This window comes from Bubalus bubalis, chromosome 8 (genome assembly GCF_019923935.1).
Source record: "Bubalus bubalis isolate 160015118507 breed Murrah chromosome 8, NDDB_SH_1, whole genome shotgun sequence".
NCBI classification, from domain to species: Eukaryota; Metazoa; Chordata; class Mammalia; order Artiodactyla; family Bovidae; genus Bubalus; species Bubalus bubalis.
The window spans coordinates 62,333,179-62,356,245 of record NC_059164.1 but is presented as its reverse complement, the minus strand read 5'-3'; the positions used below and the strand labels follow the sequence as shown (position 1 = coordinate 62,356,245).

Sequence of the window (23,067 nt, the reverse complement as noted above, 5' to 3'; positions counted from 1 at the left end):
GAGGGTCTGTGAATTACTAATAAATAAGGTGTGTGCCTGCTTCAGTCATGTCCGACTCTGCAACCATGTGAACTTCAGCCTGCCAGGCTCCCCTGTCCACAGGATTCTCCAGGCAAGAATGCTGGAGTGGGTTGCCACGCTCTCCTCCAAGGTGTGTTAGCCAATAGCCTGATCCGTGAGATGCCAATAGCCTGGTCTATGAGACCCAGAGCCCCGACTTTTAAGCACTATTGTATATTCTTTGTTCACTACATGTTGGAGGTTTACTGCCAAATATATATGAAGTCTGCCAATTTCTTTCCTCTGTACATGATTAGGGGCTTCTATTTGAAAACATTTGTATCTATGCACCTTTTAAAACCTTATCTGTGTCTTTGAGATCACTGAATCTCTTCAGTTTCTTGGATCACAATACCTGAATTCTAACCTTCCCTGGCAGTTGGGAGATATGATTTATTAACTACTCTCTGTGGTTCCCCTTGATGTGAAGTTTATGTTTATGAATAGTATCATCTTTTTCCTTACCCAGGTCCCCCTCTTGGTTAATGCGCTCCTCCCCTAACCAGTGCTCCCCTCCTCTGCTCTGCCCTTTCGTATTTCTCCTCAATGCACATGTCTGCTCTGCTTTTACTTTGTACCTTCTTGTCTTGTGAGCTCACGGCCCTGCCTCCATGGTACCCCTTCTGCAGTTTCTCAGTCTGGTTTCACATTTGTCTAGATTTCCAGGTCCTTAACATAGGACTTCTTGGCAAGATACAAATATGGCAGATCTCAGTTTCTCACTTTTTTGGAGGCTACATTCTTCTTTCACAAAGGACTGTGTTTGAATTTGATTAACAGTTGCTACCTTTGATTCTCTAAATTATCCGGGTTGGGAGTTGGATGGAGAGATGGATGGCTGTTTCCAACCCCTATCTGTTGACTGAATTCTGGCACCCCTTTATCCCAGCTGCACAGGTTTTGAGTCTTAATGTTATTTCTCATACTTTTGGCATTTTTCTCCCATGTTGATCATCAGTCATCAGGTCTGGTTGATTGTCTGTTTGCATTGCTTTTCTAATAAATAATTTCCTTCCCATTCCCACGGCAGCAAGCCCCTCATCCTATTCCTTGTTGTTAACCTCTGCCTTTTCTTCTTCAGCCCTTTGTGCAAGCCACTGTCAGACCCAAACTTGGCTTTCATGAAAACTACACCAGCTTCCTTCACTGGTCTCTTGCAGAATTTCTCAAAGTTTGTTTTATAAAATGCTAGTGCTGAGGGATCCTCATGAGTAATATTTTCAAAACAAGTTTCTATGATTAAATACATTAGGGAAATGCTGGGTCAAGTAAACTTAAATGTGTTTCCTCACTGCAGAATTCTCAGAGCCCTTTACATGCCAGTGTGCAGGGTAAACTTTCAGGAGGATGATGGAGTATAGAGTCCCTCCTGAACTAATTTGGGCTGCAGAGGTGTTTTTTTTTTTTTTTTTCTTTTTAAATTTCTACTTATTTTGGCACAGTAACAGGCAGGATTGATGTTTCATAGAAAACATGTTAAGAAATGCTGGTTCTTTGAAATAAATTTTAACTTCTCAGGCTGACAATAAATCTCAGGCCAATTTATTTAGACGGCTGGGGTGTTTTACATCTCCTGAAGCAACTACCCATTCTGGGCAGATTGGTCTCCTATTCTTGTGCAAGCTGCCTTCTTTCCCATGTTTAAGACTATCATGGTAACAATCTTCTTTTGGTTTAGAGGCTTACTCCATTCAAGCTCTAAATCTACATTTTGTTTGTCTTTTATAGATGAACTCAACATTGTCTTTTCAACACATTTACCTTTTATAAGTATGTTACAATCTTATCCAGTTCTACTTCTGCCAGCAGCAGATTTGCAAGATTTGCATAGCATTTATAATGATACAACCAGTAATGACTACTCTGTGAGCATCTATTATGTTCTCAGCATTTTCACAATGCTGTCTTTATAACCACCGTGCAAAGTAGTTGTTCTTCGACCCATGTTACAGATGAATAGACTGAGGTTATGTAGGTAGTATACACATGATTTTGTAGTCAGTGTGTGGCAAGACTGGGATTCAAACCCAGGACTCTATTCTAAGCAACTTAATATTCACAAAGCTCTAAAGTGGTTTCAAAGCTCTGCGACAGGTTAATTTAGAGATGAGAAACCCATGTCTCAGGTAAAAAGTTCTCTTTTCTGATAAACAGTAATTTCTAGCTTTAAGACAGCAGACATTTTAAGGTCAGGGCTTGGATTAGAGAGTGTCAAAAATACATCTTCTATAACAAGTTTGTATTAACATCAGTGACTTTCCAGCACTCTGGAAGGTGTCATGGAGGACATGGATAAAGGTTGATACAGACCCTGAGTTGAGGAAATTGCAATGTGTTTGGAGAGATGAAATGTAGACACGTTAAATGACAGAACTATATAATATAGTTTATAATTAGATAGGCATTGTTAAACAGGTTCATGAAATCCTAGGAGGTCATTGGTTAGTCTTGGAACAGGGTGTCTATGAATCTCTACATTTGAATGGATACACTCATTTTCACTTGGAAGGAAGAGTGTCTATACCCATCTTCATATTTCCTAGAAGCTCTGTAATCCCAATTTGTTAACAACAGTGACTGCATGGGATGCTGTGGTATAGGGTATAAATGGAAATATCGAGTCATGGTCAGGGAGGCACTGGCTTCAAAGCCACAGAGATTGGGTTCGACTCTTTCTTTACTACTACTGGCTTAGAGACCATGGGCAACATGGCAGTTTCTTCATATTCACTGCTAAGAAATTAGGGTAATATACCATGTGTAGACAAGTAGTGAGGATTAAAGGAGATAGTGCAACTATGGAAAGCATCTGGCGTGTTGCCTGGTATAAACTAGTCACTCCAGACTAGTTGCCTTGATTTTTGCTAAATTCATTTTTTCGCTCTTGCCTCTGTAAACAAACTGAGTGTTTTTAAAACAGTACACATTTATTATCTTAGCAAGTCCTGGAGATCAGAAGTCTGAAATGGATCTGAGTGGGTCCAAATCAAGGTGTTGGCAGAACTGCATCCCTTCTCAAGGCTCGAGAGGCTCTGTTTTCATGCTAGTCTAGATTCTAGAGGTTGCCCATTTTCCTTGATTTGAAGCCTCCTTTCATCTTCAAAGCCAGCAGTGGTGAGTTGAGGTCTTCTCATGCCATATCATCGTGTGACACTCACTTCTCTGCCTTTTTCCTTCACTTACAAGTGACCACTTGTGATAGCATCTGTCCTTCCTGGATTACCCAGGATAATTTGTTTATAATTCAACTAATTAATTGATTAAGCAAAATTCTATTAAATTATTTGCTGTACACCATTTATCAGACTTAACTATTTTTGTGAGTTCAGTGGGGACAGTATATTTTTCCTACTGAAATATAATCTTTAATTAATCAACCTTTCATTTAGAAAATATTTGATATCTAATATGGATTATACCAGTCATTGCTGTTGATAATGCATAGATAAATCCATTTATCCAATATTAAGGCAGATCCTCCAGCGTACAAGGCAGAAGGCAGTGTGTCAGATACTGAGAAGTATACACAGAATTTATGTGTAAGGAGTTTAAGGCCTGGTTTAGGCATTAAAAATACATTATAACTAAAAGCTAGGGTAAAAAGGAACTATAGCTAGCAATAGGGTCATCACAAGAAAAAAAAATTGTAACTATGTTTGGTGAGTGATGTTAACTAGATTTGTGTTTATAATTTCAAAATGTATACAAACAGAATTATTACATTGTACACACAAAACTAATATGAAATTATAAGTCAATTTTACTTAAATTTTAAAAATTAAAAAAATTGAAGTACAAAAGCTAGGGTAGAAAGTGCCTCCTCATAAGCATACTGTGGGTTTGGTGACTATATTTATAACCCTCAAACTGAAACACATAATGTGACTAGGATAGAGTATTGGAAGCTGACCATCTCAGAAAATCTGAGCCATGTGGTCAGTTTTGCTCTGGGGACTTAGAAGAGAGAATCGACTTTGGCTGAGGCATGGGGAGTTGGTACATGAGCTAGAAGCTGAAGAATTCCAGTGCTGTGAACTGTGAGGTGTGGGCAGGCATGGCCAGAGCACAGCCAGGGTGAGAGGTGGGGTAGCCCTGGGCTCAGGTGGGGAGGCTGCACACAGCATGTCAACCAGGGCTTTAGGGGTAAATTTAGTTTATTAGATCTCAAATGTGGGTGGGGGGATGTGTCCTTTGCTCTTCTGCTTGATGTTGGTAAGGATTTGAGGTTATGGAAGTTATTGGAAAATAAATTTACATTCTTAGCCCTCTCTCTATCAAATCTTTTTTTTTCTAATTAGTTTCAGGTGCCTATTCAACTTAAAAAGAAAAAAAATCAGCTTTTTATTTGTAGATCTGTAAGTCTGTCTGGTGGATTAGGGATGAGTGGAAAGAGACTCACTAGGCCCTTCCCCCACATTCACACAGTAAAGTCAGATTAAGCTTTGATTTAAAAAGCCAAGGGTGTAAAATCTGAAAGGAATCCAGGTGCCCCTCGGTGGAGCTTCTGTTGGTTTTGCAGGCCCCCTCGGGGAAGCAGCTGTCAGGGACACCTCTGAGCGAGGCCAGAGCCTCCTGCATGGGGAAGTTCAATTCCTGCTGGGTCTGTTTATATTGGAGGCTTACATCATGTCAAGAGGAGCCTAGACAAACAGTACAAGGGCTTGTGTTCAGGGCAGTGTTTCTAATCCCAGCCTTTCCTGGTTCTTGACCCAAACTTGGCATCATCACAGCTCTTACCCACCTGGGGTTCCCAGGGGGCCCTGCATGACCCAGTGGCCTTGGAATTCCACGGGCCCATTTCGCAGCAGTTGATGTGGAGGAAAGTTGAAAGCCATGTTTTTATTTGATAGACTTCCTCGTGGTTAGAACACTACTCTGGAAATGTACTGATCTGCGTGGTGGTGTGGTGCAAGGAGTTAGAGAGACGATTCTGTTCACAGAGATACTAATGGACTGAGAATGAAAGTCACCTTCTGTGTTTTCAAAGTGACTTTAGTGACTGGGGAAATCTTGTGTTAAGTGAAGAGGAAATAAAATTTCATGTACAGGATAATCTTAACTTCGTTAAAAATATACATAAACATACATACTCCCCCCGACACCCCAAAATAGTAAACAGGGATTATTTCTTGGTGGTGGAACCGTGATTGATACTTTTTTATTCTTATGCTTTTCTGTTTTTGTTTTATTGTATTCTGGGGGAAGCGGGTTAGAATCTTCTCAATTTCTCTTATTTTTTTATGACATGAAGTTGTATGCATACATATGTACTAAGTCACTTCAGTCATGTCCAACTCTTTGTAACGCCATGGACTGTGGCCCATCAGGCTCCTCTGTCCATGGGATTCTCCAGGCACAAATACTGGAGTGGGTTGCCATGCCCACCTCCAATGAAGTTGTACACTTTCCCCTTAATTTTCACTGACGGATGTTTTGAGAATAATCACTGCTCTCAGAAGGAAGGCATCTTATTAGAATAAATATACTCATGGCAGAAATAAATGTACCTGATGAGGATAAAAGCAAAACATTGGAATTTTTTCTAGAAGCAGCTTGACTCTCTTAATTCTTCTAGCTTTCTTATTAAAGTATGCAACATCAAAGAGATACTTTTTAATTCAATACTTTCAATTTTTAAAAACAAATGTCCTTATTCCAAGAGTATACATAGTGTTGTAAATAATAAAATGTAAATAATAATGTATATACACATAAACAAGAAAGAGGAAAATAAATATCACACATAATTTCATTACCTAAGAGAAAAAAACATTCTTAGTATTTGGGTTTATGCACTTCTAATCTTTTTTTCCAGTGCCTAGACATTGTATACATATTACTGAAAACAAACCAAAACAAAAATGACATCTGATGATTTGACTTAAAGGACTATGAAAAGTCCTTACATACTGCTGCTTGTAAACTGACATTTTCCCATCCTCTGACTTAAATATATTCAAGCAAGAATAGGGTCTGTTTGTTCAGCTCTATCACTCCAGGCTTCCCAGAAGAATGTGACTGGACATCAGGATGTCTGGGACTGTGGCTCATTTTACTGGGTCTGCTGAACAAAAATTATATGCAGATACAGTGTTCATTTTTGTCCCCTAAGTATTTCTCTAGTTTTCTTTTTCAGAGAGGCAGATTTGGTGACCCTGAGAGTCTCACTTTCAGTTTTTCTCCAGTGCACGTGTTCGCTGCTTTTGCGGGATCTGGCACAGGGACCTTGAGCAGACAGAAAAAAGGGCCAAGGTTTCAAAATTATTTTAGTGCCCCCAAATGCAGCATGTACTTCTCAGGCATCTTCTTCCTCATGAATTTTTGTTGGCTTCTTCTGTTTTGCCGTTACAAAGAAAATCATCTTGTTCTCCAAACCCTTCTCTTCCACAAGTTAGGCCTCTTGAAAAATATCTTTCCTGATAGCCCTGCTACTGCTGCTAAGTAGCTTCAGTTGTGTCCGACTCTGTGCAACCCCATAGACGGCAGCCCATCAGGCTCCCCCGTCCCTGGGCTTCTCCAGGCAAGAACACTGGAGTGGGTTGCCATTTCTTTCTCCAAGGAAAAGCCCTACTCAGACATAATTTCCCTTGCCTGGTATCCATGGATGTCCCTCACTGCTTCCTGCCCAGCTACAATTCAGCTCAGCTTTTCCCAGGACTCCTGGGCCATGCTGCTGGCAGTATATTTTCTGTTGTTTCTTTGAGGATTTAGTTTGCCATGTAATTGACCTTATTGACATATGCCCACACTTGGACTCTTAAAAACAAAAGGACAACAAAAATGAAAACAGAAAAGCGTAAGGCAGAAAAAAAATATCACTCATAGTTCTACCACTAAGAAAAAACCTCAGTTTATAATTTTAGGCTTTGTAGGTGTTTGGATATTTATTTTAACATGGTCAAGATTTGTTGTATAGATAGAATTTGGTTTCCTATTTTTCATTTAACATGGCATAAGTATTTCTTCAAGCACAAACATTAATTACAAACTTTTTCAATGACTAGATAATAGTTCATTTTCTGGATTTCCTGCCAAAGGCTTAGCTCTTTGTTTAATGTTAGGAGAAAATCTAAATATCCATTTTCTTACAATGTGTCCATGATCAGTAGGCTTGGAGAACAGTGCTAAGGTGTGTAGTGAATTCTTGGTAAATGTTAGCTATTACTGTGTTTGTTAGTGATAATTTTGATGCAGCTGGAGTCAGAACACCTGGAGAAGCCATACGATGTCCCCTGCAGACTCCAGGCAGAAATATAGGGATTCCCTGTGCTTGCTCAACAGCAGAGAGAGGATTTCTCAGGAGTATAATTTCAGCTCCTTCATTTATGTCTTGGCCGTCGCAAGCTGAAATCCATCTGTTATGAGCTCAAGAGCTCAAAAGCCTTGATTGGTTCTGGGTTTTCTTGTTGAATATGTGGCATTAAAAACTCTGAAAAAGCCCTTTGCTTGAATTTGGTGCATCTGGTGGTCAGGTTAACATTTAGTTCTTTTGTGGCATGTGGTAGTATTAACTTTGAACTATATGTCTCCTGATGCCACTTGGGGTGTCCCAAAGAACTTCCTTGCTTCCTATCAACCAGAAAGCACCATTCTTATACCAGGGAGGGATTCCATTCATCACAATGCGAGAGAAATGTGTAATAGGACAATTTTGAAAGTAATAACATGGAGAAGGGGACTGAAAAATGCAGTATGGAGTGGTTAGATAGGTGGGAAAACTAGTTGGAGTTGGGTATAGGATTTGGAAAGTGGGGACTGGGTGCCATGTGATGCAACAAACTGAGTAAAATTGGAGTTATACTGAAAGACCAACCATAAAAAAGGATAAGAAAGAAATTGAAATGGAGGGTGAATTAAAATGTTGCTGCTGAGCTCTCAAGCTTTCTCTCCCACCTTCTTCCCCTAAGTAATCCTTTTCTATAATCCTTGAAGTATTTGAACCCTACATATCAGAAACGATCAGTTCTGTGAGTCTTTATTAAATGTTGATAAGAAAGGCTAACTTAGACAAATAATTCATTTATAAAATTCCCAATACATCTAATTTATGTGGAGTCACATGAAATTGACATATGAAATGACATAATGTATCATAAAACAACATTAATTTCCAAACACTTTAGAAATTAAACGCACATGTTTACTTTGGATCCAGTTGGTCCTACCAGATCTGTTGGCACATCCTTCCTCCCAATGGATGCTTCATTTTTCCCTTACATCTTCAGAATTATTATTTATATGAGATAGTGTCATGTTCTTGACCTGTTCTAGAAACTGATCTTTTTATTTTAGTTTGGACTAATTTCTCTGAATTTCTCATTTCCTGGTTGTGTATGCCTTCTTTAAAACAGATAAAATATCTTTTTATGGGAAACAAATCAATATCAAATTTTGTTTAAAAAAAAGAAATGATATTTAATTTTCTATATAAACCTTTGGAATGCCCTAAAGCATAAAACTTTACTTGGGTCTCATAAGTATTTGTATTACTGGTATTTTGAAGTGATGAATTCATTGAAATTTCTTAAACTTAATAAATGATGGGGTTTGCAATTTATTTTTTATCCAACTTTTGATTTTGAATACAAAGATCAAAATATAGGAGGCTTGTATTTGTAGAAAATACACAGAGACAGTTTCATCAGTGTTTTGTTTCTTAACAACATTAAACATGTATCTGTTTGGCAAGTCTGTTTATCTGTCCTTAGAAATATATGTGTTATATATAATACTTTTTTAAGACCATGAATAACATTTAGAATACCATGTTCCCTGATTTTTTGAATCAGTTAAAAAGAAACAATATTGTTGCTTTGATGAATTGTTATATATGCTTTTGCCTTTTATTTATATTTTTGTTCTCATTTATATGGATTATGAAATTTGGCCAGTTCTATTTACAAAATCATCCTAATTTCATTTCTCTAACCTTGACATTAAGAACATAGAAGCGTTTAAAAATAAAATAAAATTAAAAAAAAAAAAAAAAAAAAAAAAAAAAAAAGAACATAGAAGCATATCAAGGCTCTAAAATAGAGATGCTTTAAAAATTCAGAAGTGTTATAAGTAACTTTTAAGTATAAAAGCACCAGAAGTACTTCATATCCTATGAGATTTGGTACAAACTTTTGGAACAACTGAACTTTTTTTTATAAGTTGATTTTCCTTAGTGCATCTTTGCTCAGGCCCTCCCTTTACCTGGCAGGTGCCCCTATCAAGTTTATTGCAGAGACCCCTGTTTTTCTCTTTGAATCCTGTGCTCGGTTTATGACCTGCTTTTGTCTCTCACTCATCCGCAGAGCCCGGCGTCTGCACGGTGTTCGGAGACCCCCACTACAACACTTTTGACGGACGGACATTTAACTTTCAGGGGACGTGTCAGTACGTGTTGACAAAAGACTGCTCCTCCCCTGCCTCGCCCTTTCAGGTGCTGGTGAAGAACGACGCGCGCAGGACCCGCTCCTTCTCCTGGACCAAGTCGGTGGACCTGGTGCTGGGCGCCGGCACCGTCAGCCTCCAGCAGCACCTGACGGTGCGCTGGAACGGCTCGCGCATCGCGCTGCCCTGCCACGCGCCGCAGTTCCACATCGACCTGGACGGCTACCTCTTGAAAGTGACGACCAAAGCAGGTGGGCTTCCAGAAGCAAGGGCCTTCTGTGTACCTCTGGCGCTTCCCTCTGTCTCACCAACTGGTGCCCAGGAGCTGCAGCTGCTCCCCCTTCTCCTCCATGGAGGAAAACCAGAGGCAGAGAAGTCCACCAACTGCAGGAGTTGCCTCATTCTCCAGATGCCACAAAATAGCTGGAGAAAATTGGCATACCGAGGAGCCTTGCAATCTGATGCCAGTCACCCGCAACATGCGATCTGTCCACATCCAGTGTCTTTTCATCCTCATTCCGAAAATAGCAGTTGTTCTCTCCGGATAACCACTGTCTCATGCTGTGTTGCTATTTTAGGTCATTGATGTCCAGCTTGGAATTGTCAGTGTCTTTCCCAGCTCAGCTAGTCATGTGCAGTTTCACATCTGTGAGAAAGAGTGTTTCCTTGTTAACATCTTTCCAAGAAGGAGGGAATCCTCAAAAGCAAACTGCAAACCTGTGGGTGTGCATATGGAAGTGGGGATGATGGGCTGTGTGACCAGCAGTCCTGTCCATTCTGGACCTGGGGAAGGCTGCTTATTGAGTTGATGGGCACAACTGTCAGCTGCTGCTGGAAGACACAGGGTGCTTGCTCTGAAAGCACTCTCTCCAGCCATGGGCTCATGGAGCTGGCCACTGATGCTGAGACCTTTTCTCAGCATCACATATTGCCTGAGACTTGCTGGACTCTGTTGCCACTCCACTGGCAGATACATTCCCCCTAAGCCAAACTGTTCATAGTTGCTAATAAGTGACTCATAGGGGTTCACAGAGGCCCACATTCTTGTCTGTGAGATGTTGCCTAAGAGAGACATCTTAGAAGCAGAACTGTACCCTTTATTATCAGCCCCAAAGAATGAATTCAGTTTGTTCACACATTTTGTATGATACCATGAATGGTTCCTTCCATGCTGCCTTTGGTTAGTGCATATTTTGGTCAGTTGGATATTGAATTGCACGTCCTCTTAGCATGCTGTTTCTTGAAGCATGATATTTGAGGAAGTCAGCATATATATATATATATACACACACACATATATATATATATTTTTACTTTTTGCATTGATGAGAATTTAACAATGTAAAATAATCACTTGGGTTCCAGTTTCTTTATCTAATATGGATCAGAAAGGGAAACATTTGATAGAGCAGGCACTTTTGAGGGACTGCAGAGACTGTTCTCCATGGTACTTTCAGAACCCTGTTGTTTTCTGTTCAAGTCAAAATATATTTGGTAAATTGATTTGAGCTGATGAAATGCCAGCTTAGCTAAACAAAGGCAGGAAACCAAAGAGAAACCCACGGAGATTTTTATTTAGAGAGTTTGACATGGTTTCAGTGAGAAATGTTAAATATTAATGTATTTGAGCATTCTATAGAGAAGAATGTTCACTTTGAAAGTGGTAGATGTGAAGAGTTCTGTTCTTTCAACTTCAGAGGGATTAATCCACCCCAGAAAATTCAGACACCAGTTGTTAACATTCAAATGACATGTCACTCTGCACCTGTAGGCCTCAGCTCATCTCTTTGAAGGAGGCGACAATTTGTGGCTTCGTGTAAAATGGACACAAAACGACCTATTATTACACAGTACTAATTAGAAGTACCTTGTTTATCTTTTTGCATGCCGGCTGAACATAATGGATACTACTGATATGGAAATTATTAGCCACAACCCAATTCTCAAAGGAATTCTGCATATTCAGAATTACTAACAGTCGAGGAGGTTCAGTACTGTTCCTCTCACAGCTGGCAATACCTTACGGAATAAATGTCCTCTTTGTAAGGACTTCACATGGTAAAAAATGAGCAAAAGGATGAGGCTGCTAAGAAAATAATAATATATCATAAATGCCATAATTGAATTAGTCAATTTAACTCTTCTAGGCCTTGAATTCAGTTTTGCGGTTTGTCTTTTTTCCATCTCTCTTGCCATGATGCAGCTAATTTATGTGGTACCTTTAATACCCAGGTGACCAACTTCCTGTAGCACACGGAGGGCACAAACTTTCTGCTTCCTAGGGAAGAACTGTATATCTCTGGGTGCTAAAATTGCTTTGAAATTATCTTTTGAATGGAACAATTCCATTTCCAGACAATAGTCCTTTCTACTCTGGTCCCCAAATCTCAGTTTGTACTACCCCTTAGGGATGTTTTCATTTTTATTACCTATTGATTGTCTATCTAAAATATCACAGTATATCCTTTGAATGTTTGTTCTTCCTCCATAATTTTTTTCATAAGCTCAAGTGGTCAAAGGATATTTCTTTGAAATAGCTGTTTAAATCAAGACTGCAGGTGTAAGTTGGGAGAGAGAGGGAAATGACTCTTCGCCCCTGTGGTTTATAGACTCAGCACTTCATGATAAAATCTTTTGGCAGAAGAGCACAGGTGGCTGTGTAGCTTGGGTGGAATTAAGCAGTAGTTACATATCTAATAACAACTGGGGTAGTACAGAAGGCAAAGCGAGGTTTGGTAGCTTGAGAAAGCTCTGCTCCTTCCTGTCACAACTCCCCTCTCTCCCCCGCCCAACTCTCGGCACTTAGCGAATCATTTAAAATATTTCCTTTCTGCCATCTGTTCACTTCATCAACTCCACCTGAAAGAGTTACGTCAGATCCACCTGAAAGTATTAACATGTGGGAGTGTGGCTTTGTATTTTACTTTTGGTAAAACTCTACATCTGAGGAACCTGGAGTATATATATGTTGTTGTTATTCAGTCGCTAAGTTGTGTCCAACTCATTGCAACCCTATGAACAGCAGCATGTGAGGCTTCCCTACACACACACACACACACACACACACTCCTTTGGTTTAAACTCTAAGCAGAAAAAATTCTCCATTTTTAAGCATCACTATGGTATATCTACAGATTTTGCACCTCCTCTCTCTTAAAAGTGGACTGCAGCAAAAGCAACAATAACAACTAAACACAAATAAACAAAAGCAACTACAAAATAAAAGACCGACAACTTTCCCACCAAAAAAACAAATTAGTAATCTGGAGCCAGGTCACACACTTGAAGGGTGAAAAACAGGTTGGTAAAACATTCACTGGTGCAAAGGAAAATTGGAAGACTCTTCATCCAGTGGAAGGAATGCAGCTGCTGCTCACATCCCAGATGAGACATGTGCTTCAGCTTTGGCCTTCTGACTGCCAGTTGTTTCTACCAATTTCCCATGCAGAGAACTGGGAAACTCATTCCAGCTGCAGAAAAGACTAACCCCAAACCCTCAAACACTTCCATGGCATTTTCATTTCATAAGATGCCTATTTAAAATCTTTTTTGGAAAAGCAATGAGTTTTTCAATTACAACTTATTCATTTTTTTTTTGCCTGTCACTACTGTAATTTACTTTGCATGGATTTTACTCGTGTAGAGAGTAAAAATAACCATGCAAATACATGTGTATATGATACAAGAATAGACAAAGTCATCTGTAGTCAAGTAAGTCATCCAAACACAATAGGAAGCCTAACACTGTTCTGTGAATATCCTCTTAACATGATGATAAAAAGAGGAGGAAAAGGGAGTGAATTACAAATTATTCTCTTACTTTGAGGATTGTGTTTCATGAAAGAGATGTCAAGAGTCTTGAGAAAAAAAGCAAAAGTGTTAGTCATTCGTCATGTCTGACTCTTTATGACCTCATGGACTGTATGTAGCTTGTCAGGCTCTTCTATCCATGGAATTCACCAGGCAAGAATACTAGAGTGGATAGGGAATATTACTGATGCAGGAATCAAACCCAAGCCTCCTGCCTTGTAGGCAGAATCTTTACCATCTGAGCCACCAGGGAAACCCCAAGAATACTGGAGTGGGTAGCCATTCCCTTTTCCAGGGAATCTTCCTGACCCAGAGATTGAACATGAGCCTCCTACATTGCAGATTCTTTATCATCTGAGCAACCAGAGAGGCCCAGAGTCTTGAGAAGAGTATATTTAAAACACAGTGGGCCTGCATCTTCTTAAGCATGCAGGAACCACCAGTCCATTGCAAAGAAAGAAAGACTGACTTGTTCCCTGTGAGTTGAATTCCCATGAACTCAGTTGCCCAAAATCTCAAATTTATTGTATCACTGCCAGTAATTTTGTTGGAGCTTCTTTGGATGTAAATTCTCAACCAATGTGGCACTTGGAAGAGCAGTGTTTGCCTGCTGTCTAGGAAAGAGATTTGTAGTTTGGAAAATTTTGCAAGGTGGAAAATCTTTGGAATTATGCTCTAAAAGTTAGAACGTTGTATGGAATTGATTTTCTCCCTTCGTTTCTCTGGCTGGGCAGCTGCCTAGTTACAGGAGTATGAGGTCAAGTTTCTTTTATACCTTAGAGAGTATATTACAAATCAAATTATAGTTTGCTTGTCTTTTTTCAAAATGTTATTTCAGTGTCTTAACTGGCATGAAATTCACAAATTTCTTTGGCTTTGCTGACTCATTGTGTCAATTTACAGGATAATTCATTCATTTAGTGAGAATATACCATGTGTTCGATGATGGGGCATGAAGAAATAGAAATTGTTTTATACATAGTCGTGATTGTCAGAATTGACCCAATGTTTGAGATCCTCACAGGAGATCAGTCCAGTGTGTGGACAGACTAGCAGCATGTCCTTGCTCTGATCACCTTGTCCCATCATTGTCTTCTCTTCACTCAGTTACTCCCAAAGCCCAAAAGAGACTTTCTTATGACCTTCTTTCCTTCTTTTTAGCTAATTCTATTCAATTGCTTTCGGGAACTGAGTTGCTTCTCCTGACCAAGAAACCTTCTCTATCTTTGCCTTGGGCTGAGAATACTTCCGTTCTTTTCATGTACCATACATGATTTCCATGTACCATATGTGATTTCCATGTGAGTCTTTCGGTTTATTTCTTGAGAAATCCAGTTTTAGACCACTGGTTTATTCTACCAATAATTTCCCCTAAAGCAGATCTGTAACTCTTTCTTATGTCAGTTGTGTGACCTGCTTGCAGAATGCTATTTGGCCAGGCTTCTCTCCTCTAGGACCATGACCAAAGGAATATTGGCTTTAGAATATTGGCTTAGGGAATATTATCTGTAGCATCTTACTTCTGGGTGTTTCCTACTGCTCTTACATCACTCTCATGTTGCCTTATGCCAATTTTATATTCAAACAAGATCCATTCCATCCCTCCCTACCCCTTTCTTCTTTCTCATCACCACCTTATCTCCCAACTTCTGAGCATCTTCTGAGCATTTACTCATCAGGCTAATGTTGATCCTTCAGGAACAAAGATAAAGTCTTCTTAAAAAAAAAAAAGAAAGAGAAGCTCTCTCTGGATACTCAGAAAGGACTAAATCAAAGACTAGGTTTTGTCAGAAATCCAAGAGGATAAGATTGAAAACACACAGCTGGGGATATTTTCTATTCTTTTCTGTTAAAACAGAGCTTTCTTTCTGGGCTGTCACTCTTAGGAGACAGTGACAGTGAGTAAGGAGGAGTCCCAGAGCAGAAATGCACTGTGACCTGTTGTAGATGTCCCCTCGGTGCTCATCTACAGCACTGGTACCTAGTTCATCCATTCACTGGGTAGCTCAGGCACTGCCAAGATATTACCAAGAGAACAGTAAGAAGAGCTTCCACCACACACTTGAGACATAAAGAAAATGTTAATACCAGAATCATCATTTGCTCTGGGTTGATCCTCAAAAGACTTTTCATGAAACCCTCTCCTTTGTCTTATGGGTAGTGTGTTCACATACTGCATCATTTTTTCCTGACATCCTGATCAAACTGATCTGTGCTGTGTGACAGCAGAGCCTGGCTGTCCGACCCATGACAGAGATCCCACTCTTCAGTGGGGCCACTTGTTACAATAAATCCTAGACACTCAGGGCTAGTAGGCTGGGAGAAAATGAATGTTCTCAGACGAATTCTCCAACTGTTTAGATGGTCAGTTCAGCAAACCAAGAGGGGATTATGTTCTCAGCCTTGTGGAATGAAGATCATTTCCTCAGTGAACAGTGCTGTCCAGGTGATTCTGTCCAGCACATGAGGAATTTTGACCTATGGCCTGGTAGCCTCCATGCTTGCTCAAATGTTGAAGCTATGATCAGCTCAGGTATGCATGAAGACCCCAACCTAGGTCTCATAACATCTCAACCATGGAAGCATGGATTAAACAGCTGTGTGTATCTCATGGATGACTAAAATAATGGGAGGCATATGTTTTCATTTGTATGAGTGTTGTCCTTTGAAGAGGATGTGTTCAGAAGCTTTATATTTATTACTTTAATACTTCCACTATGGCAAATAATTTGGAAATTTTCACTTGGCTCTAAATATCATCATATGGGGAGAATATTAGATAAAGAGAAAATTACATTTCAAATTATCATCTTTGTTATCTTTCCATTTCCACATTATAGTCATTGTTGGATAAATGAAAACATGATGTGAACCAAGACAATTACTCTGAAAAAGGGCAAAAATATAAACCGTAGAGTAACATGGTCAATGAAGAATCATCTGTAAGTCACACTACATAAGATAACAATGTAAGGGCAAAACTCATACATTTAAAAAGTTCTAAGCCCCAATAACTGATTTGTGTAATATCACACAATGTTCGATGTGGAGAGATTGAAAGGTAATCAAGATTTCAGTGAGGTCCTTAGTGTTCCTTGTTAGAGGACAGTCATATGTACTGTATAAGAATCTACACGTGAAAACTATTGGTGGATTCAAGAGTGATTGCTCCTTGTTTTCCTCTAGGTTTGGAAATATCCTGGGATGGAGACAGTTTTGTAGAAGTCATGGCTGCCCCCCATCTCAAGGGCAAACTCTGTGGTCTTTGTGGCAACTACAATGGACATAAGCGTGATGACTTAATTGGTGGAGATGGAAGCTTCAAGTTTGATGTGGATGACTTTGCCGAGTCCTGGAGAGTGGAGTCCAATGAGTTCTGTAACAGACCCCAGAGAAAACCAGTACCTGAACTGTGTCAAGGGACAGTGAAGGTAAAGCTTAGAGCCCATCGAGAATGCCAGAAACTCAAATCCTGGGAATTTCAGACCTGCCACTCAACTGTGGACTACACTACTTTCTACCGGTAAGTACAGTGCTTTCAAGAATGGGCTTGGGTTACACACCAGAGATAGACTTGACCTTGAAACAGAAACTGTCAAATCCCTTGGTGTACCAGGGCCCCCAAAGCATAGTCTAAATACCCCTACTTCTTTCTTGTCTTGAGACTGATCTCCTCTTGAATCAGTCCCACATTATGTCTCAAAGTAAGAAATTGTAGGGAGTACTTCAGAGTTATCTTCTATAAGTGATTGTTTTTGTGTCTGCAGGTTCACTGGGAAGCTAGGGACACCCTAGGGTTTTTCCAGGTGTTAGCCTGACTCTAAGATTGAGGAGTGCTTCCCAAATTCTGGCCTGAAATACAATTTTGTAGGGCAGAAGTGGGAATCTCAAATTGCTCTGGCTGCCTTTAGGTATTTCAGTGAGCTCGGTTATTCTAGGTTTGAGGAAGGGTTCATCAGGTCTTTCCCATGGTCTGGCCCAAAACAAACCTGCACACAGAAAATGAGGTGGTCAGATGAGAGTTCCTTGGATTTTAGCCAACTATGAGACTTTGTGTCCAGAGTTAGAGGAGTATAGAAACAGGGCTTAAGAGGTGGAGGAAGGAAGGTCTCTCAGTAAGACTGTGGGTTCCATAACCTTTTCTAATTCTGATTAACCCCTTTCCATACAAAGCAACTGGTTACAGAGGAGACTTGGCTTTGACACCCATGCTGCAAGGTTGCATCTGTGAATGGATGAATTTGGCCTGGTTGTACTTCCATTTACTGCATGATTCCATGGGTTCAAGAGCTGTGACTATCTATAACTTTAACCACCACTGGGTGTGGGAGGAAACATGAGATGAACACAGCCCCAAAAGGCCTTGTTTAAGTGATTTGCCCATGCCTCTTAAAATGAGAAAACTCCTGTGGTCTGAAGCCACAGAGAAGTTATTTTTACTCTTTAATTGCCACCAGTTTCTTTCCCCTAGTTCTCATTAAATGTGATTTTTAAAAATTTATTTGATCTTTGGATGTAAAAGATAAAGGTCTATAAAGTCAGCTCAAAGTGTGGTGAAAAAGGACGATCCCTGTCATCACAAATTCCTGAACATGACTGCATCTGTCAAACCATTTGGCTCCAACTCATGTATTTAGTTTCTTCAAGCCATTTTCTGGTTGTAATTTGAATTCTCTGGGTTCCCTTCTTTCTCCTCCCTAAACCACCCAATGGATTGACCTCACCCTTGTCTATTGAAATTGAAAGATCTTTAATGCTTTCTGAAGTGGGTTAAGCACCTGGATAGACAAACTAGGGTTCACTTTGAAACTAAATACCCATCACTTGAAAGTCTGATGGGAAGCAGTTGTTGTTTAGTCGCTAAGTCATGTCTGACTCTTTTGTGACTCCATGGACTGTAGACCGTCAGGCTCCTCTCTCCATTTAATTCTCCAGGCAAAGATACCAGAGAGGGTTGCCATTTCCTTCTCCAGGGGATCTTCTGGACCCAGGGATTGAATCCGTGTCTCCTGAATTGGCAGGTGGATTCTTAATCGCTGAGCCACCAGGGCAGCTTGAATAGGAAGCAATAGAGCACAGTAATTAAGAACTTTGTGGTCTCTCTGAGCTAAAAATCCAGCCCAGCTTTACAAACTTAAAAAGTTATTTAAGCTCTCCAAACCCTGGTTTACTTATCTGGGAAATGCAGATGGTAAAAGAACCTACCTTGAAGAGCCATCGTTCAGATTCCGTGAGATGATGAACGTAAATACATCTGCTTAACCCAGTGCCCTGGAGTAATAAGTACTCTGTAATTGTTGGCTACTATCGTATCTTCTATCATTAATTAAACGATTAGCCAGGGTTAAGGCCTTTTTTGGATGCTCTCCTAGCCCAGTCGTGGATTTGGATTGGACCCTTCTCTGTCTGAATTAGAATGGAAAGGCTATACTTCTCCCAGGACCCTAGCAGTCCACACCTTTGGTCTTCATCCCATTTCAAAGGAATGTGTTGAAAGCAAAAATTGGAGAGCAGGCCTGTAGAGATTCATCCCTTTTTGCAAATTTCTATTTCTTTGCTCTTGGGTGATTTATTTTGTATTATGATCCCTGGACTGTGAGCAGGAATATGATGAGCACCTTGGCAGCAGTCGTGAGAAATGACGTTGACATGAACAGAGAGAATGGGAACTGTTAGGTGGCCAGACAGATGCTTGCCTTCTGCTCTTGAAAGTTGCTAGAGCAGCTAGAGTGGCACAGTAAGGGATGGGGGAGTCACTGTGTAAGGGTCGGGGTGCCTGAGTTTGGAGAGCTTTTGAGAATGCTCTCAGGATCTTTGTGTACTGAGGTTTGGAGGATAGAGCATGGTGGGAGGTGAGCTTATGTTCTGCTGTGTGTGGTGTAGGGGCAGAGCCCCCTTCCAGGCCAGCCACTCCCTGGGAGAGGCAAGGGGAGCTCAGGAAGGCAGAGCTGGGCGATTCTGACTGTCACTCACTTTGTTGATGACCTCACTCTCCAACTGAGAGATTCACCTTCATGAATTTTCAAGTGAGGGTCACCAGTATTGGGTAGATCTTGGATGTCTTTCTTTCTTCCAAGCACAGATGTAGCAGGAGAAAGGAAAGAAACAGGGTCGACATGGAAAGAGAATTCTGTTCTCAAGTGATCTCCAACAAAGACCAAACTTTAGGGAGCCTTTAAGAAGCAATGGACTAAGAAGGTATTGGGTGGTCCCAGGCTGGGTATAACCTTAACTCTGACACTTGCTAGCTGTGTGGTCCTGGTAGTTTGCTGAGCTTCAGATTCTTTGTCTGTAGACTAGACATGGCAGCAGCTACCTGGTGATGCTCCTCCAAGACCTGAGGTCAATGGGCAGTGCCATGTTGGCATGTGATAGACAGGCAGTCTTGGTCTTGGCACAGTATGCTTTATCCTGTGTACCTTCCTTTTTATGGAGAACCTTGCCCCCGCTCAGCCACTTACGTTTCTGATACTTGGTATATTCTCCTGTTCTCATTGTGGAGAACAGATTAGATAGAGTCTCACTGATGTATCTGCAGAGCAATTAAAAAATGAAAAAATTCTCTTTGTGACATTGAATGAAATATGGTAAGTTAAGATTGCATTGTAAATGTTTAAAAAAGTGTTGTTTTTTACCTTATCTAGAAAAACGTTTCAGATGAACCTATTTTCATGGCAGAAATAGATGCAGACATAGAGAATGGATGTGGGTGGGAGAAGGGGAGTGTGGGACAAATTGGGAGATTAAGGTTGACATATATGCAAATGTAGTTCAGTTGCTAAGTCGTGTCTGACTTTTTGTGACCCCATGGACTGCAGCATGCCCATGCGTGAAATAGATAGCTAGTGGGAATCTGCTGTAAAGCACAGGAAGCTCACCTCAGTGCCCTGCGATGACTTAGGTGGGTGGGTTGGAGGTGGGGAAGGGAGGAAGGCTCATGAGGGAGGGAATATATGTATACACATAGCTGATTCACTTCATTGTACAGAAGAAACTAGCACAACATTGTAAAGCAATTATACTCCAGAAAAAGAGCATAATATGTGTTCATTGTATAATATTTAAGTAACATGAAAAAGAATAAAGAAGAAAATAGCTCTCACATGACATTCCACACATGTAAAATTTTTCCTGCCTATTTTATGTCATTGGTGGAATTTCTAAAACGAAGCTTAAAACACTGTAAATGTTCTGTGTTAAGTGCTGTGATCTTTTTTATGAGTCAGTATAGGACTAGAGAGATATGTCTTGATGTCATGAAAGGTCCTATATATAAATTTTATATAAATTCGATTCCTTTCATTTTCTCCTTATCCTTCAAAGAAATATCTGTATTTTCCTCTAAGACAAAGAATAAAGTTGCATAATATACGAATGCAGCCTTCCAAGTACCATTGTATTTGTTACATAGAGAGGGAGAGGATACAGGAGGTATTTCTCTGAGGAAATTTTACCACTTTTGGCTTTCCTTAATTATGTGGCAATGTCCACAGGGAGAATTCTATTATAAATATAGAATTTATATTTAAATAATATAAATAGTTCTTCTATTTATATAGATAGTTCTTCCTATAAGATCAAAATAAGAATTCTGATTTCTCTGAGTTAGAGTTTACTTTTGAGATGTCTAGAACTCATTTTATTTTAGTCTTACCCAGTTCAAAAATTTTAATAGTAAACTGTCTATTGTCTAAAAACTCAAAAACTTTTGCAAATAAATAAGAGATGACTACATAGTAGCCAAGACTTTTTTGTTTTTTCCTCTTTTGGGAAACTTTGGTTTTGCTTATTTTTCCTTCACAAATTAGTTCCACCAATCGTGGCCTCATTTGGTATAAAAATGTAATATTCAAAGTCTTTGTGATCAGCATGATTTGGTTTCATTAACCCATTGAATATGTTTGGATGCAAAATAACTTAATGATGAATCACCTAAAAATTGAGTTGTCCTCCAGTTAGTTAATCTCCCTTACAAGTGTTTTGCATTAGCCTTCGATGGTGTGTTACGGAGACATTTCCGGTAGCAAGGGAGGTAGGTAGTATCCTGTGGAAGCATGAATGTGAAATCATTTCAATTATATCTGGATTCCAACATAGACTCCCCTGAGGAGAAGATGCTGTCTTTGTGTTTCTTCCCTCATCCTTTATTTTCACTTCCCTCCTCCAGCCTCGTGTTGCCTTCTCCATCTGTTTCTTGACTGCCAGCTGAGAAATCCAGGAGAAGTAGGCCGCCCCCAACCTCAGAGCCTCCCTGGAGGTCCTCAGCAGCCAGCACAGGGTCCACTGACCACCCTGACATAGATCATGCTGACGAGCCCAGCCCTGGCAGCCCCAGGGAGAGAAGGAAGCCAGGAGATGGGCTGGGCTGTGTGGGCCAATCTGGGGAGAGAGAGACCACCTCTACCTTGGGCTGGTGAAACTCTAGCAGTGGGCTTCTTCCCTAACTCAGGTCTGAATCTTGGATGAAGTAGTTGCAAGTGAGTATATAACCTGTCAGCAAAGCGGGCCTCTCCCGTCAGGGCAGGCCCACATTTCAGAGCAGCCAGGAAAACGAATGTGCACTGTCGCGAAGCCCAGGCATTTACAGACCATGGTTGTCTCAGGACTGTTTTCCTCTTCTCACTCTCCTTCATTGGGGTATAATTCACTGGAGCGAAAGCTCCGTTCACTTGTTCGGTTTGGGAAAATGTCTGGGGATCCCCAGTCTAGGAAATGTTCTTTTCTTTGCATGCAGTGGTTTTTACATCTGTAAGGAGTTGAAGGAAGGCCAGAGGATTCACAGACATGTCCTTCCTGCTGAGGTCCTGGGAGGTAGGTGGTGGGAGTTTGTGCAGGAGAATGTTGGAACCCCAACAGCACCACAGTGTTGGAGATAATGGCGCCCGGGGACTGCCGGTGGCTTTCTTCCAGGGGAAGATCACAGCCTTTGTGGATGACCCACTTTGTGTTTTCCTATAAAGGAAACTCATCATTTATTATAAAACAAGAGGAGGGATCCAGGCAAGGAATACAGACTTTATGTGCGTATATCTGTTTGTATGAGAAAATCGTATAAAGCTAACTGCTATTCTATAATTCAAATCAAGCCAATCTTCCCTTGCTTTAAAGAACATTCCTGGAACATTTCTGTTTATAACTTTTAATGAGCTGTCTCAAATTGCCATTAGAACTAGGGTCCTAAATCAAATGAGATGTTCATTTCATGGTGTGATGTTCTAAACGTGCTTTTTCATTATTCCTTTGGCAAACTCAACTTTCAGGATGAGCAGCCACTCTGTATCTGTAATAAAGGTGACACCAGGTGGCAGTAGACTTCAGCCCTTAAAGTTCAACATGTTTTTCCTCCTCAGTAGCTCCTTTTTGTTTTGTTTTTGTTTTTTTTTTTAGAGTCAGTCCTAGGCTGCTCCTTCACTGTATCTAAACATATAATGCCAGTTCCTTCCTCTGTGTCCATGTCTTTCCCCTGCCTGAGATGCCTTCATTTTCTACATTGATTTAAGCTGAAGGCACAGCTCAAATTTCATCCTGGGCCTCTGTAAATGTTCTTCTTTGCTTTCTTAGAGATGCTGATTGTGTTTATCCTTATTTAGCACATATGCTATGTTGTATTTGTTGCCGTTGTCTCGTGCCAGCATTGGATTTTAGGTTCACTTGGTATTAGGGAATGTCTTTTCTACCCTTTCGTATTTCATCCAGCATCACTCCTGGAAGTTCTGCTTTGGGGAAAGTTTTCTTAGCTCCCTTCGTAGCCTCTCTGTCATCTTTATTCTCTCTGATCTCCTTGTGACTTCTACCCCCAGTGTCAACTTCATCTTAAGT

At 40.4% G+C, this 23,067-nt stretch overlaps 1 protein-coding gene across 3 annotated transcripts in view; it reads left to right on the top strand.

The window, feature by feature from the left end:
- BMPER (BMP binding endothelial regulator) overlaps positions 1-23,067 on the top strand; it is a 255,086-nt gene that overhangs the window by 169,257 nt on the left and 62,762 nt on the right. For 2 of the 3 annotated variants that reach the window (XM_044946678.2, XM_006071047.4), the window contains exons 12-13: positions 9,360-9,689; positions 16,435-16,771. In XM_044946678.2, coding sequence (XP_044802613.2) covers positions 9,360-9,689; positions 16,435-16,771 — 667 coding nt within the window. Of the gene's footprint in view, positions 1-9,359; positions 9,690-16,434; positions 16,772-23,067 lie in introns of those variants that run through there. The other variant, XM_045166416.1, reaches the window with a different exon arrangement.